The sequence below is a fragment of the Staurois parvus genome, unplaced genomic scaffold (assembly GCF_062004578.1).
Source record: "Staurois parvus isolate SC_StPar_1 unplaced genomic scaffold, SC_StPar_1.0 ptg000723l, whole genome shotgun sequence".
Taxonomy (NCBI): Eukaryota; Metazoa; Chordata; class Amphibia; order Anura; family Ranidae; genus Staurois; species Staurois parvus.
Window position 1 is genome coordinate 442,051 of NW_028318519.1, and position 15,963 is coordinate 458,013.

The window sequence follows — 15,963 nt, forward strand, 5'->3', positions numbered from 1 at the left end:
TTGGGCAGACTAAGTTGATATTTGGCTTTTCTGGTATAGAGCGGGCCCACCCAGAAATCTATTTTTAATATTGAAATAGGGTTTCAATGAGCTGATTATTATGTTCCCCTATTGAGTGAATTTGTGTTAGTAGGCAAATGAGACTAAGGAGAAGAAGTACTAATACTGGAGCATCGAAAATCTGGTGCAGCTCTGCATAGAAACCAATCAGCTTCCACGTTTTATTGTCAAAGCTTAATTGAACAATCTGAAGGTAGAAGCTGATTGGCTACCATGCACAGCAGCACCAAATTCTGAGTGCTCCAGTTCTAGTAAATCCCCCTCTAAGGCTGGCCATACACTATACAATTTTCTGTTCAATTTCTACCCAATTTCCTTTAGATTTACCTTCAACTATGTAGTGCAAGAGCCTGCCTAATTGGATACAATTGAAAGTGTTGTTAGGTTTGACCTCCTATTATATGGTTTTTGGTAAATCTAAACCAAAAAGCTCAAGAAAATTGTATAATGTATGGCCAGCCTAAATCTCTTGTAGAGAAACATTTTGTTTCGGTTAACAAGAGTTAGGATTGACAGTTCATGCAGATGTTAAAAAGGGGCCTATGTGTCAGGCTCAGAAGCAAGTCAAATGCAGCATGGTATTGTGTTGTACTGGCCTACTTTTGACTCGCCTCTGAGTTGCTCAGTTGTTGCTTGGAGGTGCTTCTTAGGTTCTTTGAGCTGCTTTTGAGTCACTTATGCATTAAAATTCACTGGTACAGGGGGAAAAAAAGCAATTCAGACACCAACAGGGGCAGACTGACCATTTGGAAACTCAGGCACTGCCCGAGGGCTGGGGTCAGTAGGGGGCACCATGAAATGCCCCTGGTACCTTTTTCATAGGCTTTTTTGAGTTTGGGCAAGGACACAGGGGCCCCATGATCCCCTATTGCCCGGGGGTCCCTTGAGTTGTCAGTCCGCCCCTGGACACCAACACTCATTAACACAAACCCTGAAGCTCGATAGACATTTATTTCCCAGTGAAACCAGTTTCCAAAAAAGATTAACAAGTCACCACAATATGTGTTGGTCGTTGAACAACAAAGAAGGTTAAAGTTGCATTGCGCAGAGGACTTTGGATTGTCGGAAATATAAGCAATGCTTGAATTTTACCTCTTAATCCAGGCAATCCAGGAACACCGGGGACACCCTCCATTCCTTCATGACCTTGTTCTCCCTTTGCTCCAGGAGGACCTTAAACAGTGAAACAAAAAAGAGATGTCACCAAATGTAAAAAGAACAGATCATTATATGGACAGAGGTTTTCTTTATTGTTGTGTTCATCATTAAATCAGGTTAATTCCACTAAAGTATGATAGGGCCCAATTCTGAGAGGACCAACCCAGATGTTGCCTAGCTTTGGACTTCAGCCAGGATATGGTATAGTGACTACAGGCCAGCTTGAAGATACGTCCACCATGTTTTCATTTGCTTGGTGCCTCCTGCTGGATTTGGTGCTTATTTTAACCAGCACAACTAGCTTACTCTTAAATAGAACTTTGGGTTCTGGGAGTCATACTGTATATCCTACAATAATAGCTTTCTAGCATACATGGATTAGGTAGCATTATTTTATTAGGTAGCATCAAGCAGGGGGACCAGCACTCTGCAAGCCTAGCCTAGAAGCTGTGCTTTAAGAGAACCATATGACTTTAGTTTAACCCCCTGCAGGCCTTTTTCTAACAAATCATAGCACTATTATCCCCATGTTCCGTTGTGTTGTACTATCTGCCAGTCACTGATAAGTTGCTCAGGGTGGCTTAGGGGCGCATAACAGGGCTTACAAACCATCATAAAATGTTTTTCAAAAGGTAGACCTTTTTTCCTAACAAATTTTGCCTAAACTAGCCACATGGAAACATTGTAGAGTAGTTTTAAACCCTTCCATACATCCAGTCAAGTGACTAGCTCTAGCTGATGCACAGAAATGAAACAAATCCTCCTACATACGTTGTACCCAGGGGTGGACTGACCATTTGGAAACTCCCTGTTGAAAAAGTCCGGATGTGACGAAACGCGTCCGGGGCACGTGGCGTGGTGATGACGTTTTCCGGAAGTGCCGTGGTGGCCATTTTGGGTTCGGGAACACGCGGCTGTTCCTACCATTCACTGCCTGGCTCTCCTTCAGAGTGGTATGGCCATATAAATATAGTTACTGCTGAGGAATGGTGTTGTTTGAACCATCTCACTATATGGAAGCTGATTTCATCAAATTTTAATGTAAGTTGCTACAATAAAATATGTTTGTCATCTAATACATATACTGATCCCTGGTCTGTTTATGAGGTCTATGGGAAGTGTTTGGAGAAGATGGTAGAATAATGTTTGGAGGCAATCTCATCTTTATTATGGATCCTATGCTGATTTTATCTATGTTAGGGTAATTATGCACTTTTAATATTGTGTGCAGTGGATTTATTAATTGAGTTGTTGGAGTCCTGATTTTTCACGATTGCTGTGGCACCTTAGTTTGTCTGCATGTGACACGTGTGGCACTTTATTTTAAACCTGGGATAATACACTATGTTTAGATTTTTTCTTTGAGGTATATGAAGATTTTCTGGAGTATACCATCAATCTTATTCGGGGATAAAGATTTATTGTGAAATCACCTGCAAGAATTTTTGGATTTCATTTGGACTTTATTTGGACTCTAGGGGTATGGGACACTTTATTTGTGTTTATTTAGTCAAGTCTGCTTATTATTATTTTATTCATTTGGAAACTCTGGCACTGCCCGAGGGCCCGGGGTCAGTAGGGGGCCCCATGAGATGCCCCTGGTACCTTTTTCATAGGCTTTTTTGAGTTTGGGCAAGGACACAGGGGCCCCATGATCTCCTATTAACCGGGGGCCCCATGAGTTGTCAGTCCGCCCCTGGTTGTACCCATTTCTCTGCAGTCTCCACAGTTGTTCAAAGTCTAGAATTTATACAGCTTGTCTGAGCTTTCAGGAAGCGGGGGCTAAGGAGTTGACGTTACACTACGCAGACCTCAGTGAGAGCTGATTGGACGGAAGGGACATACCCCCCTTGCCACAGCACACAGGAGGTTGTCAGTCACAGGCTGTGTGCTGCAGCTCCCTTCCCTGTCACCTTTTTTCTCCTTGGTGTCAGGAAACCTTTTAAGAAATGACTCATACAGATAGCAGGGGACAAGACAGCAAAGAGAAATGACACTTAGTGCTCTGGATCGAGACAAGTGCACACTGTGGAGAGATATGCTCTGTTCTTATGCATGTCAGAGGTTTACAATGACTTTTAAAGGATAACTAAAGCCGAGGATAAAAATGCACAGTGAAAAAGCAAATGCGCCCCATAGAAACTGTTGTATGTTTTCAACATACTTGAACAGGCGAACAATAGATCTAGATTAAAGATCTAATCAGATTAAGTGCCAATGACTGGAACAGGGGCGGACTGACCATTTGGAAACTCAGGCACTGCCCAAGGGCTGGGGGTCAGTAGGGGGCCCCATGAGATGCCCCTTGGGCAAGGGCACAGGGGCCCCATGATCCCCTATTGCCCGGGGGCCCCATGAGTTGTCAGTCTGCCCCTGTTCTAAGCTATCCATGGTGACTACAGAACCACACCTCTTTATATTATGGAGAATAGGAGGGGAGTTCTGTAGTCATATCTTGTTTTTGTCATCTTGATACAGAATGACGAGCGAGTCTTGTCTCACTAGGAAAGGATCACAAGGATCACCAGGTAAAAATAAAGAAAAAAGTTCATAAAAAAACTAAACTAAAGCTTCCACCACGTCCAAGGGCTGGCAAGCTTCAATATAGTGAAACATTTTTGTTTTGATGCACTTTAATGCTCAGTTTCGCTCATCTCCAATTATCAGTGAAGTACTTCATTCATAACTTTATATATGTGTTACATAATTGTTCTGATTAGACCTCTAGACAGAAGATGATTGAGAACTCTTGGCAGCAGGAAATGGGAGATATCGTGAGACAGTAATAGACAGTAATAGTATCTATATTACTTTTCATCAGAGGAAATAAACATCTCAGTGGCAGGCAGGCCTTGTCACAATGTCAATACATCAATGATTCCTCTGGCAGAACATTTTTAACCGCAATATTCAATCATCGTGTGCAAGGAACACAAAACACGTTAGGGCTATCTCAAATTTTCTTCCCTTTGGAGATCATTTGACAAAACATCATGACTCGTGTAAACGTTGTGCTCGAATGTTTGCAAAACTGTGATTACGTTTCTCTATTTAGAAATGCTGGCAACTAACACAGTGACTCAGATATTCTAAAATTAGCAATTGGTCTAAATTTTAAAAAAAAATCTCTACTTTCAGAAGACTTGGTCAGTGGAAACTGCAGTTCAGTGTTTCTATATGCAAAATAATACATTTAAGGAAAATATAATCTTCTCATTGAGTACAATTTTGGGGGTTCAGAGGGATCACCATTAGGAGGAAGGAGGTCCTGATTCCTCAATATAGACCTTTAGTTATCACTAGAGAGAACACCAGCAGGTGAAAGGAGGTCATGATTATTCTATTTAGAGCTTTAGCTATCACCAGAGGTGTCACCAACAGGAGGAAAGCAGTCCTGATCCCTCTATCGGTGGTCTCAAAACTGCAGCCCGTGGGCCAGATGTGGCCCTTTGCTTGCCTTTATCCAGTCCTTGGAGAACTATTCCTCCTACTGATGCAAGACACTATTATTTCAACAGATATCAACAATGGAGCACCATTTCTCCTACTAACACCAGCTGTGGCACTACCCCTTTGGGGGATGCTAAGAAACTTTGGTCCCCCTATAGTCCTCCCAGTCATTCAGCATTTTCCACACAAGGTTTCATCTGGAGACAGGCCTTGACCATTATTTCTGTTATTCATCGAGGGGATTAGAACTTGGATAGGGTAGGGGGGGTATAGGATGCCCAAAGGAACCGATACCTGGGGACAACTTTCTGAACTGTTCACAATTTCTCCTTCTTGAAGCAACGCAGTCCCTGTTGGAGTTCTAGCCAGCAGCTCCTGGTTGTACCACCCTAGACCCTAGATAAACTCCTCTTCACCCAGCAATCTGGAGACTTTCTTCCTGAGCAGGGACTATGGCTTCTGTCCCTTTAATTGAGGTGAACAGTCACTAGTAGGGAGCTAATCTGGTTTCTCACCAGAGTGCTCCTTCATTTATTCACCCAGACATGCAGGAGTACTCACTCAGATCCTCTCCTGTACCTCTTTTGGGTTGGCTGGTGCTACCAGGCCTATCAGCCCTGCCATACAGTTGTTCCTCTCTCAGGTGGCCAGTGAGTCCAGCATTTTTCTTCTTTCCAGCTCCAAGCTCCAGGCTTGCAGGTAGGGTCATCTCACTTGGCCTCCTGGAAGCCTTCCTCTTCAAGCTTCACATCTTCTTTCAGCTCTCTCTATACTTCTCCCACCACACTCCTGCTACTGAGCAGGCTCCTACTCTTTTAAGGGAGTCCCAACCCCTTGCCAAGCCTTCTGTTGGGCATTGGCTGATGGCTCTCAAGAGTGCAGCCAACCATTTATCTCCTCTCAGTCCTGATCACAATTTGACCCCTCTGGCTATTACACCCGAGCTGCTAACCAGCTCCTAACTATTAGGGCCTAGCTCCCCCTAGCTACACTAAGAGGGTACTACACAACAATGGGGCACTATTCCTCCCAATAATACCAATGATGGGGCACTATTCCTCCCAATGACACCAACAATGGGACACTATTCCTCCCAATATTACAAACAATGGAGCACTATTCCTCCCAATGGTACCAACAATGGGGCGCTATTCCTCCCAATGATACCAAAGACCGAGCACTATTCCTCCCAATGATCTCAATAATGGAACATTATTCCTCTCAATGAAAAAAAAAATGGGGCACTATTCCTTCCAATGATACCAACGATTGGGCACTATTCCTACAAATGACACCAACAATGGGAAACTATTCCTCCCAATGATACCAACAATGGGGCACTAGTCTAATACCTAATACCAAATATGGCCATATTTACTCTCACTAATGCCAGGAAAATTTCCACTCCCGCTGGTCACAGTCCAGCTCCCCTAAAGTTTAAAGGACAATATACTGGCACTTTGTTTATAAAGTTTGGCCCTTGAGGCACTATACCTCCCACTTAAACAAGACACAATTCTGCCAACTGACATCAACAATGGGGCACCATTTCTCTCACTGACACCAACAATGGCGCACTATTCCTCCAAATAATACCAACAATAGGGCACTATTCCTCCCAATGACACCAACAATAGGGCACTTTTCCTCCCAATGATATCAACAATGGGGTACTATTCCTTCCAATAATACAGATGATGGGGCACTGTTCCTCCCAATGATACCAATGATGGGGCACTATTCCTCCCACTCACACCAATGATGGGGCACTATTCCTCCCACTGATACCAATGATGGGGCACTATTCCTCCCACTGATACCAATGATGGGGCACTATTCCTCCCAATGATACCAAAAATGGGGACCATTCCTTCCAATGATACCAACAATTGGGCATTATTCCTCCCAATGACACCAACAACGAGCACTATTTCTCCCAATAATACCAAAAACAAGGCAGTATTCCTCCCAATGATATCAACAATAGGGCACTACTCTTTCCAATAATGCAGATGATGGGGCACTGTTCCTCTCAATGATACCAATGATGGGACACTAGTTCTCCCAATGATACCAACAATGGGGCACTATTCCTCCCAATGATACCAACGATGGGGCACTATTTCTCCCAATGATACCAACAATGGGGCACAATTTCTCCAAATCATACCAACAACGGGGCACTATTCCTCCCAATTATACCAATGATTGGGCACTATTCCTCCCAATTATACCAATGATTGGGCACTATTCCTCCCAATTATACCAATGATGGGACACTATTCCTCCCAATTATACCAATGATTGGGCACTATTCCTCCCAATGCCATCAACAGTGGGGCACTATCTTCTCCCAAAATACAAAATATGGCCATATATACATCCACTGATGCCAGTATACATTTCACTCCTGCTGGCCACAGTCCAGCCCCCCTAAAGTCTAAAGGGCAATAAACTGGCACTTTTTTTAGACAGTTTGGAGACTGCTCTATAAACAGGAGATCCTTAGTTATCATTAGATGGATAACCAGCAGCAGGAAGGAGGTCCTGATTCCCCCATATAAATATTAAGTTATAACTAGAGAGATCCCCAGCACGATGAAGGAGGTTCCAATTCCTCTATATAGATCTCTTGTTAGACCTCATTTAGAATACGGTGTCCAGTTCTGGAGACCTCACTTAAAATATATTGTTAGGATAGAACAAGTCCAGAGATGGGCAACAAAAATGGTGAAAGGTTTTAGAGATAAAACATATCAGGAGAGAGCGAATGAACTTATTATGTATAGTCTTAGTTATAGGAGGAATACTTTAAATACATTTATTTATTTTTATTTTCTACAGGCATTTATATAATGCCGACAATTTATGCAGCGTTTTACATACAGTATCTTGCACATTAACATTAGCCCCTGCCCCCAAGGAGCCTACAAACTCTACTTACAGTGAATACAGAAATGGCCCTAACAATTTGAATTCTTCAGCCTACAGATAATTTAGCAGAAATTATCTATGCATTTAAACTATCTATTCAGCTGATTGCCCAGACTTCTGCTTTAAAGATCATACAGAAAAGAACATCTAGACGTGGATGACATCCAGACAACCTTATCATCTTCTGCCTCACTCCAACTACTTCTTGCCTTCATTACAGATACTTTGGAAAGAAAAGAAGAAGACATCCAAGAAAAGCTGAGATTTGATGAGGAGGAAGGAGGGGAGTCAATTGCTGGAGGCCAAACATTTCATGAAAGCTCTGCTCGGCCTCATACCTCACCTCAATCTTCTCCATCCAAAATAAGAAAATAAGTTCAATGGTAGGTTAACTAAACAGTAGGAGGACATAACATAAAATGGGAAACTAATGTAATGGCACTCAAAACAGGACTAAACAGTGAAGAAGAGAGAAAACGTCCATGGTTACATATTGTTGTTGTGTTAATAATTGTAGTTAGTGTTTAACTCTATACATTGGTTTTTGGTGCCAGGTGCTCTGTGGGAGAGTTTACGGCACAGAAAACAAGTGGAAACATAAAGCTGGCCATACACCAGTAGAATTTAATTTGAACATTTTTATGGAAATTCTGAAAAAAAAACATTCCTGAGAGCATTCCATTTTGCCATCGAGTCAACTAAATGTTGTTTGAACACCCTTGAAATTTCATCTAGACCTGCTAGCTGAATGGAGTCCCAAACATGTTAAAAAGGTCTCTTTCTTGCCACAAACAGGTGTGTGATGATATGAAAGTTTTTCCCTCAATGAAAACCACATTCACGGTTGGATTTTTGTTTGTTTAGGAAGAATTTCAATCTTGCTTCCTTCAAATTTTCTCACCACTATGATCGAAACGATAATTTATTTGACCCCATTAACCATTAGGAAATGTAACAAATGTTCTGAAAGCCAGCATTTTCAAACAAAATTCTACTGGTGGATGGCCAGCTTAATTTCCCCATACCCTCTATCCCTAAATTGAAAATGACCCCACACCTAAGGAGATAATGTTGCTTTATTGTTTTGATTAACATTTTTGTTAGTGTTTAACTCAATGTGGTGGTTTGCGGTGCCAGGTAGTACTGTGTAGTATTGTGGATGGGTTATGGCACAGAAAACCAGTGGAAAAGTAAAGCTGGCCACACACCAGTACAATTTCATTTAATCATATGAAAATTCTGGAAAATCGTTCATCAGAGCATTCCAACTTGCCGTCATTGAGTCAACCAATTTTGTTCAAAAGCCCTCAAACTTTTGTTCAGACCTGCTACCTGAATGGAATCTCAGATGTATTAAACAAGTTACTTTTTACTGAGGACATGTATGTTACAATATGTACAATTTTCCCCAAATGAAAATTCATTCACATTTAGAATTTTTTAAGTTTGTGAAAAAATGTCTGTAGCACTACCCGCGTAAGGGCTGCTGTATTTGATTGGGTCACCCTATGCCCTGCACAGCCAGGCAATTTCCACACTTGTATTTCCAGAGTCATTAAAACAGCTGTTTTTTAGTTGTTTATATTAAGGGGTTAACAACCTGAATGGGGTCTAGGAGTATATGGGATGCTCCCTGTAGAACTTGAGGGCAAACGTCTCAGAAATCATGTACAAAAAGGGTTAACTGGCAAAATAAAGTACTGTCTCTTTCTGGTGTACCTCCTCAGACCCTGGATGAATCCTCCTCTTCTCTCAGCTGTGCTGAGGGTATCCCTGAGGAAGGGGGTCTCAAGAGCTTGCAGTTAAGTAGTCCCAGGTGAACACTAGTACTCACTCTGTTCTGTCTTGTCAGCATTGTGGGTTGGTTGTTGCTTTCAGACCCTTTGCTGGGCTGGCTCCTTCCGTGCTGCTCAGGATGTCCTCGCCAGGTGACCTTAGGCAGTGGAGATCCTCCTGTCCAGCAACTAGCCTGTAGATGGGCTCCCCTCCCTGGGGCCTCCTCCCAGGTTCCACACTTCATCCTTCCTCTCAATCCTCTGCATACCTCCTCCCAGACTCTGCCACATTTGAAGGTTGCCCTGGTTACCATGCTCAGCCTCCTGACATGGTATTGGCCAAGGTCTCTCAAACATGCAGATCTGGGCCTCCTCTCCTCCTCCACCCCTCTTCAAGAAAGCTCTCAGATTTCTGGAAAGGTGGGAGGGCTCCAGAATCTCTGACCTGTTGGATCCTCCCAGCCTGTCCTGAGGTAACCTCACTCCCCAGGCTGACTCATCACCAGGCTGCTGCTCAGCCTCTATCAAACAAAAACTACCTAACAAACCTGGAGGGTGTTACATGTCCATCCAGCTCCTTCAAATTATTTATTTGACCCCACTAACCATTAGAAAAACATTCTGAAAGCCAAACTTTTTAAACAAATTTATACTGGTGTGTGACCAGGTTAATTTCCCTATATCCCCCATCTCTAACACAAAGTGGGCTCTTTTACCTAAAGAGACACTATCACTTTTCCTATTTAGAAAGGCCCCGAGACTTCAACAACAATTTTTTCCAGAACATGAAATGACCATAGATGTATGATGGGCCGACTCAATCTGGTAAGGCCACTCACATGGAACAACAGTGGTAGATTGGCTATGTCACATATCTAGGTCTGGGTTTATTGATCTGTATTTACATGTCTGGAGTACACAGTGCAAAAACAGCTGGGATGATGGCAGTGATCTGCAGTATGATCTTTGTTCAAGATCTTTACTTGGTGACGCCAAGGTCTCCCCTATCCTTTGCTGTTGACACCGAGGCCACATCTATTTTCCACTGGTGACACCTGGGCCTCATCTATATTTCACAGGTGATATTCAGACTTCACTTACGTTTCACTGGTGACATCTGGACCTCATCAGTTTTTCAGTAATGAATGATTACACCTGTCATGAGTAATGAATTATTACATCTGTCTTTCACGTGCAACACTCCAGCCACACTTTTCTTTCAATGGTGACAAAAAGGTCTAAGCTATATTTGACAGGTGACTTCCAGCATTTCCTTCACCTATCTTTCATTAGTTCATTAGTAGCACACAGACCACATACTGTATGGTGGGCCTCATCGACACTCACCGGCCACTTTAATAGGTACACCTTGCTAGTGCCAAGAAAATACATCACCACCACCAGCCTAAATTGTTGATACAAGGCAGGATGGATCCATGCTTTCATGTTGTTTAAGCCATATTCTGACCCTACCATCTGAATGTCACAGCAACCAGTCTGCCCATTCTCCTCTCACCTCTGACATCAACAAGCCATTTTTGCCCATACAACTGCCACTCACTGGATATTTTCTCTTTTTTGGATCATTCTCTGTAAAGTCTAGAGATGGTTGTGCATGAAAATCCCAGTAGATTAGCAGTTTTTTAAATACTCAGACTAGCCCATCTGGCACCAACCATCATGTCATGTTCAAAGTCACTTAAATCCCCTTTCTTCCCCATTCTGATGCTTAGTTTGATCTTTAGCAAGTCATCTTCACCATGTCTAGATGACTAAATTAATTTAGTTGTTGCCATGTGATTGGCTGATTAGCATTTTGTGTTACCAAGCAATTAAGCAGGTGTACCTAATAAAGTGGCCGGTGTATTTCACAGGTAACAGCTGGACCTCACTATTCCTTTACTGAAAAACATCTGGCCTTTGCTTGTCTTCCATTGGCGCATAGTTGCCAGCATCTCAAAATATTTAGAGGGGACACTTGGACCCGTGTATTCTTCTGAGTCTTGGACATTCCAACATCTCTCGGTCATAATTCCCAACTCTGTTCCTGTCCACCGGGGAGTGTTGTGTGTTCCTGTCCAAGCTTGTGTGTTCCAGCAAATCCTGTTAAATTGGAACTACTCATAAAGAAATGCCCGTAGCAAAAAAGAAAGAAGAAATGGCGCAGGGCATACATGACTAGGCCCAGAGTGGGGAAGGAGGAACAGAAAGGGTTAAGGCAGATCCAAGGGGTTTGTTTTGATAGTGGGGGTATTTGGTTGGTGGAAGGTTGAGAGTAGGTGGGGTTTCCTGCACCTTGGGGTGGGGGGTTTCAGTGAGGGGGCGTCAGTTGAGCTGGAAGTCAGGAGTGAGAGCTTCCCTCCCGCCCTCCCTGTTTTTGGTGAGTATTGGATCCCTCCAGGTAAAGGGGGTTTTGTTGGTTCCTGGGCGGTTGTGAGTCTTTGGAGGCGGTTCTTATCTTGGAAGGTAAAAACAATGGCGTGGGACCCATCGGTGGTATGGAATGCCCGCGGACATTCCCAGTTAACCGAGGTTTAACTGGAAGGTGGTGGTGCTGCACTGCAGACGGTATGGTTGTCTCCGAGCTGGTTGGTTGCGGCTGGAGGCCTAGTGTATATGGTTGTCCGCAGGTGCATTTCGGATTGTTTGGGGGTGCCTTCGAAGACCAACAACAATTCTTTGGGTTTCTGTTATAAGGAATGGTTGGTGTATTTAAATTTGTGTTGTTAATAAAAGGCCATGTTGGCCATTTACTCCAAAATTGGTGTCATGTTTTTTGTAAGTATAATTGGTTAAGGGGAAAGGGGGGTTTGTACGGAACGGTAATGGTGGTAATGGGGAGTGAACAAGCCTATCTCTGGTGCAATAGTCATGGGAAAATCAGGCGTGCAGACCTGGTAACTCAGAGATGATGGGGAACAGGTAACGGGAACAGCAGTTATAGATAATGAAAATCTCAGTGCAGGGATGGCAGGACTCCCTCATATTACACAGCAGGTGTGCACACTTGAAATGTCAGAGCAGGGATGGTGGGAACTACTCATAATGGGCACAGCAGTTGTGGAGACCCGGAAATGAAGTGCAGGGATAGTGGGAGCCCCCATATTGGGCACAGTAGTTGTGCAGACCAAGGAACTCAGCACAGGGATGGTGAGAACCCCTCATAATGGTCATAGCAGGTGTGCAGACCCAGGAACTTAGGGTACGGATGGTGGGAACCCCTCATAATGGGCACAACAGGTGTACAGACCCGGGAACTCAGCACAGGGATGGTGGGAACGCCTCATAATGGTCACAGCAGGTGTGCAGACCCAGGAACTTAGGGTAGGAATGGTGGGAACCCCTTATTATTGGCACAGCAGGTGTACAGACCTGGGAACTTAGTGCTTGGATGGTAAGAACCCTGCATAATAATAACAGCAGGTTTACTGGCCAAGAACTCAGGATAGGAATTTCACCAACAGAGTCCACAAGACACAGAAGAGACCCTTGGGTTCAGGTGGATTCAGTCCATATACTGTTACAATGAAAAAAAAATTGTAACATAAACATCAAATGATTAGAAAGAAAAGAGAAGAAATGTGAAAATAACGTAGATATCTACATAACACGTTATCACATGGGAGGCATATGTGGCTTTTTTTTTATTTCTATTTTACAGGGTGAAAAGGTTGCGTTTCACTTCAGTATTCTGGGACTCTTTCCACGTTATAAATATCGAAATAATTTGGTATAGAACGAGAAAAACTTTTCTATGGAAAAGGGAAAAAAACATTCTCCCAAAGTAAAACACACGAGAGCCGTTCCGAGATCCTTTAAACTCTGTGGGAGAACTTGTGTGTTTTGTGGAAATAACATCGAAGAGGCTGCACCTAATTAAAGCCTCTAGTACACGCCAGGAGTTGATCTTGTTACTTTCCCAGATCCCTCATAACCTCTCATGCATATGGTACTTAATTGGCGAGTGTGTGGAAGGTTCTGGAAATAGTTAATGTATCTTCCAGGCCTCTATCAGATGGTGAATGAGCCCTATACAAGGCCAGGGTCTGATACCCTTAGTGGCCCACCCAGAGATCTATGTCAAAGTGCAGTACAAAGTTCAATAACTCATTACAACCATCAAGATTATAGTTGTGAGATCATCTGTCCTTGAGTTGTTTGACTCGATCTATTACACTTAAAGAGATCCTGTCAGTTTTCTAAAGGCGGTGTGTTGTGTTCATGCAGACCATTGAAAAGAATGGACTGCCAAATCACTCCACTCAGACATGACTTGTTTTTTTCAATGCAATGCATGGTTGTGTTGTGACCAGCGGCGGACTGACAACTCATGGGTCCCCCGGGCAATAGGGGATCATGGGGCCCCTGTGTCCTTGCCCACACTCAAAAAAGCCTATAAAAAAGGTACCAAGGGCATTTCATGGGGCCCCTTACTGACCTTGGGCCCTCGGGCAATGCCCAAGTGCTTGAATGGTCAGTCCGCCCTTGGTTGTGACTCAACACACGTGCATGGCCTTAGTGCATTGGGGAGCCATTTAAAATGAGTGGCACCACAACACAGCAATGCAGGTAGAGTAAAGATGTACATGACCCATAATGAATCCAAACAGCAGGTCCCTGCAGTAGAAGACAAATTACAGTGCCTTGAAAAAGTATTCATACCCCTTGAAATTTTCCACATTACATCCAAAAACGTAAATTTATTTTATTGGGATTTTATGTGATAGACCAACACAAAGTGGCACACAATTGTGAAGTGGAAGGAAAATGAGAAATGGTTTTCAACATTTTTTACAAATAAATATCTGAAAAGTGCATTTGCATTCAGCCCCCTTTACTCTGATACCCCTAACTAAAATCTAGTGAACCAATTGCCTTCAAAAGTCACCTAATTAGATTACACACAGGTAGGCTCTATTTACTAATCTCAGTATAAATACAGCTGTACTGTGAAGCCCTCAGAGGTTTGTTAGAGAACATTGATTAACAAACAGCATCATGAAGGCCAAAGAACACACAGACAGGTCAGGGAGAAAGTTGTGGAGAAGTTTAAAGCAGGGTTAGGTTATAAAAAAAATATCCAAAGCTTTGAACATCTCACGGAGCACTGTTCAATCCAGCATCCGAAAATGGAAAGAGTATGGCACAACTGGAAAACCTAGCAAGGCATGTCCATCCACCTACACTGACAGGCCGGGCAAGAGAGCATTAATCGGAGAAGCAGCCAAGAAGCCCATGGTAACTCTGAAGGAGCTGCAGAGATTCACAGCTCGGGTGGGAGAATCTGTCCACAGGACAACTATTAGTCGTGCACTCCACAAATCTGGCCTTTATGGAGGAGTAGCAAGAAAGCCATTGTTGGAAGAAAGTCATAATAAGTTCCGTTTTGCAGTTTGCAAGAAGTCATGTGGGGGACACAGCAAACATGTGGAAGAAGGTTCTCTGGTCAGATGAGACCAAAATTGAACTTCGTGGTCTAAAAGAAAAATACTATGTGTGGCAGAAAAGAACACTGCACATTATCCTGAACACACCATCCCCATCGTGAAACATGGTGGTGGCAGCATCATGTTGTGGGGAAGCTTTTCTTCAACCAATCTGACAGAGCTTCAGCTATTCTGCAAAGAAGAATGGGCAAAAATGTCCCTCTATAGATGTGCAAAGCTGGTAGAGACATCCCCAAAAAGACTTGCATCTGTAATTGCAGCGAAAGTGGTTCTACAAAATATTTACTCCGGGGGGCTGAATACAAATGCGCACCACACGTTTCAGATATTTCTTTGTAAAACATTTTGAAAACCATTTATCATTTTCCTTCCACTTCACAATTAAGTGCCACTTTGTGTTGGTCTATCACATCAAATCCCAATAAAATGCATTTACATTTTTGGTTGTAACATGACAAAATGTGGAAAATTTCAAGGGATATGAATACTTTTTCGAGGCACTGTATACTCTCTACTAGATCTGTCACCTACCTCTCATCCATTCCCTGTATAAGAAGTGGTATTATACTTACCTCTACAGTGTCCCGTGTCTCCTGCCTCCCCTCCATTCCTTGCATAAAAGTTTTAATATACTCATCTTTACAATTTCTACCTCCCCTCTGCTCTCTGTCCCCTCTCCAGTGTCCTGTGTGTTTTACCTCCCCTCTATTTCCTGTAACAGAACAGCCATTATACTCCCCTCTCTGATGGCCTGTGTCTCCTACCTTTCCTCCATCCCAGCTTTCCGTTGTCTCATGTTTCCTACCTCTCCTCTATTCCTTGTTATAGAAGAGGTGTTATATTCTCCTCTCCAGTGTCTCATGTCTCCCACTTACCCTCTGCTCCATGTTATAGAAGATCCATTATACTCCATTCTCTGTAGGCCTATATCTCCTACTTTTCCTCCATCCCAGCTTTCCATTGTCTCGTATCTCCTACCTCTCCTCCATTCCTTGTAATAGAAGAGGTATTACATTCTCCTCTCCAGTGTCCCATGTATTCTACTTCCCCTCTGTTTCATATAATAGAAGAACCATTATACTATCTTCTCTGTAGGCCTGTGTCTCCTACATTTCCTCTCTCCCAGCTTTTCGTTGTCC

At 43.1% G+C, this 15,963-nt stretch overlaps 1 protein-coding gene across 1 annotated transcript in view; it reads right to left on the reverse strand.

Annotated features, from left to right (window-relative positions):
- SCARA5 (scavenger receptor class A member 5) overlaps positions 1-15,963 on the reverse strand; it is a 537,618-nt gene that overhangs the window by 231,033 nt on the left and 290,622 nt on the right. Inside the window, exon 5 of the mRNA XM_089653868.1 lies at positions 1,153-1,233. Within this exon, the coding sequence (XP_089509994.1) occupies positions 1,153-1,233 (81 nt within the window). The remainder of the gene's footprint in view (positions 1-1,152; positions 1,234-15,963) is intronic.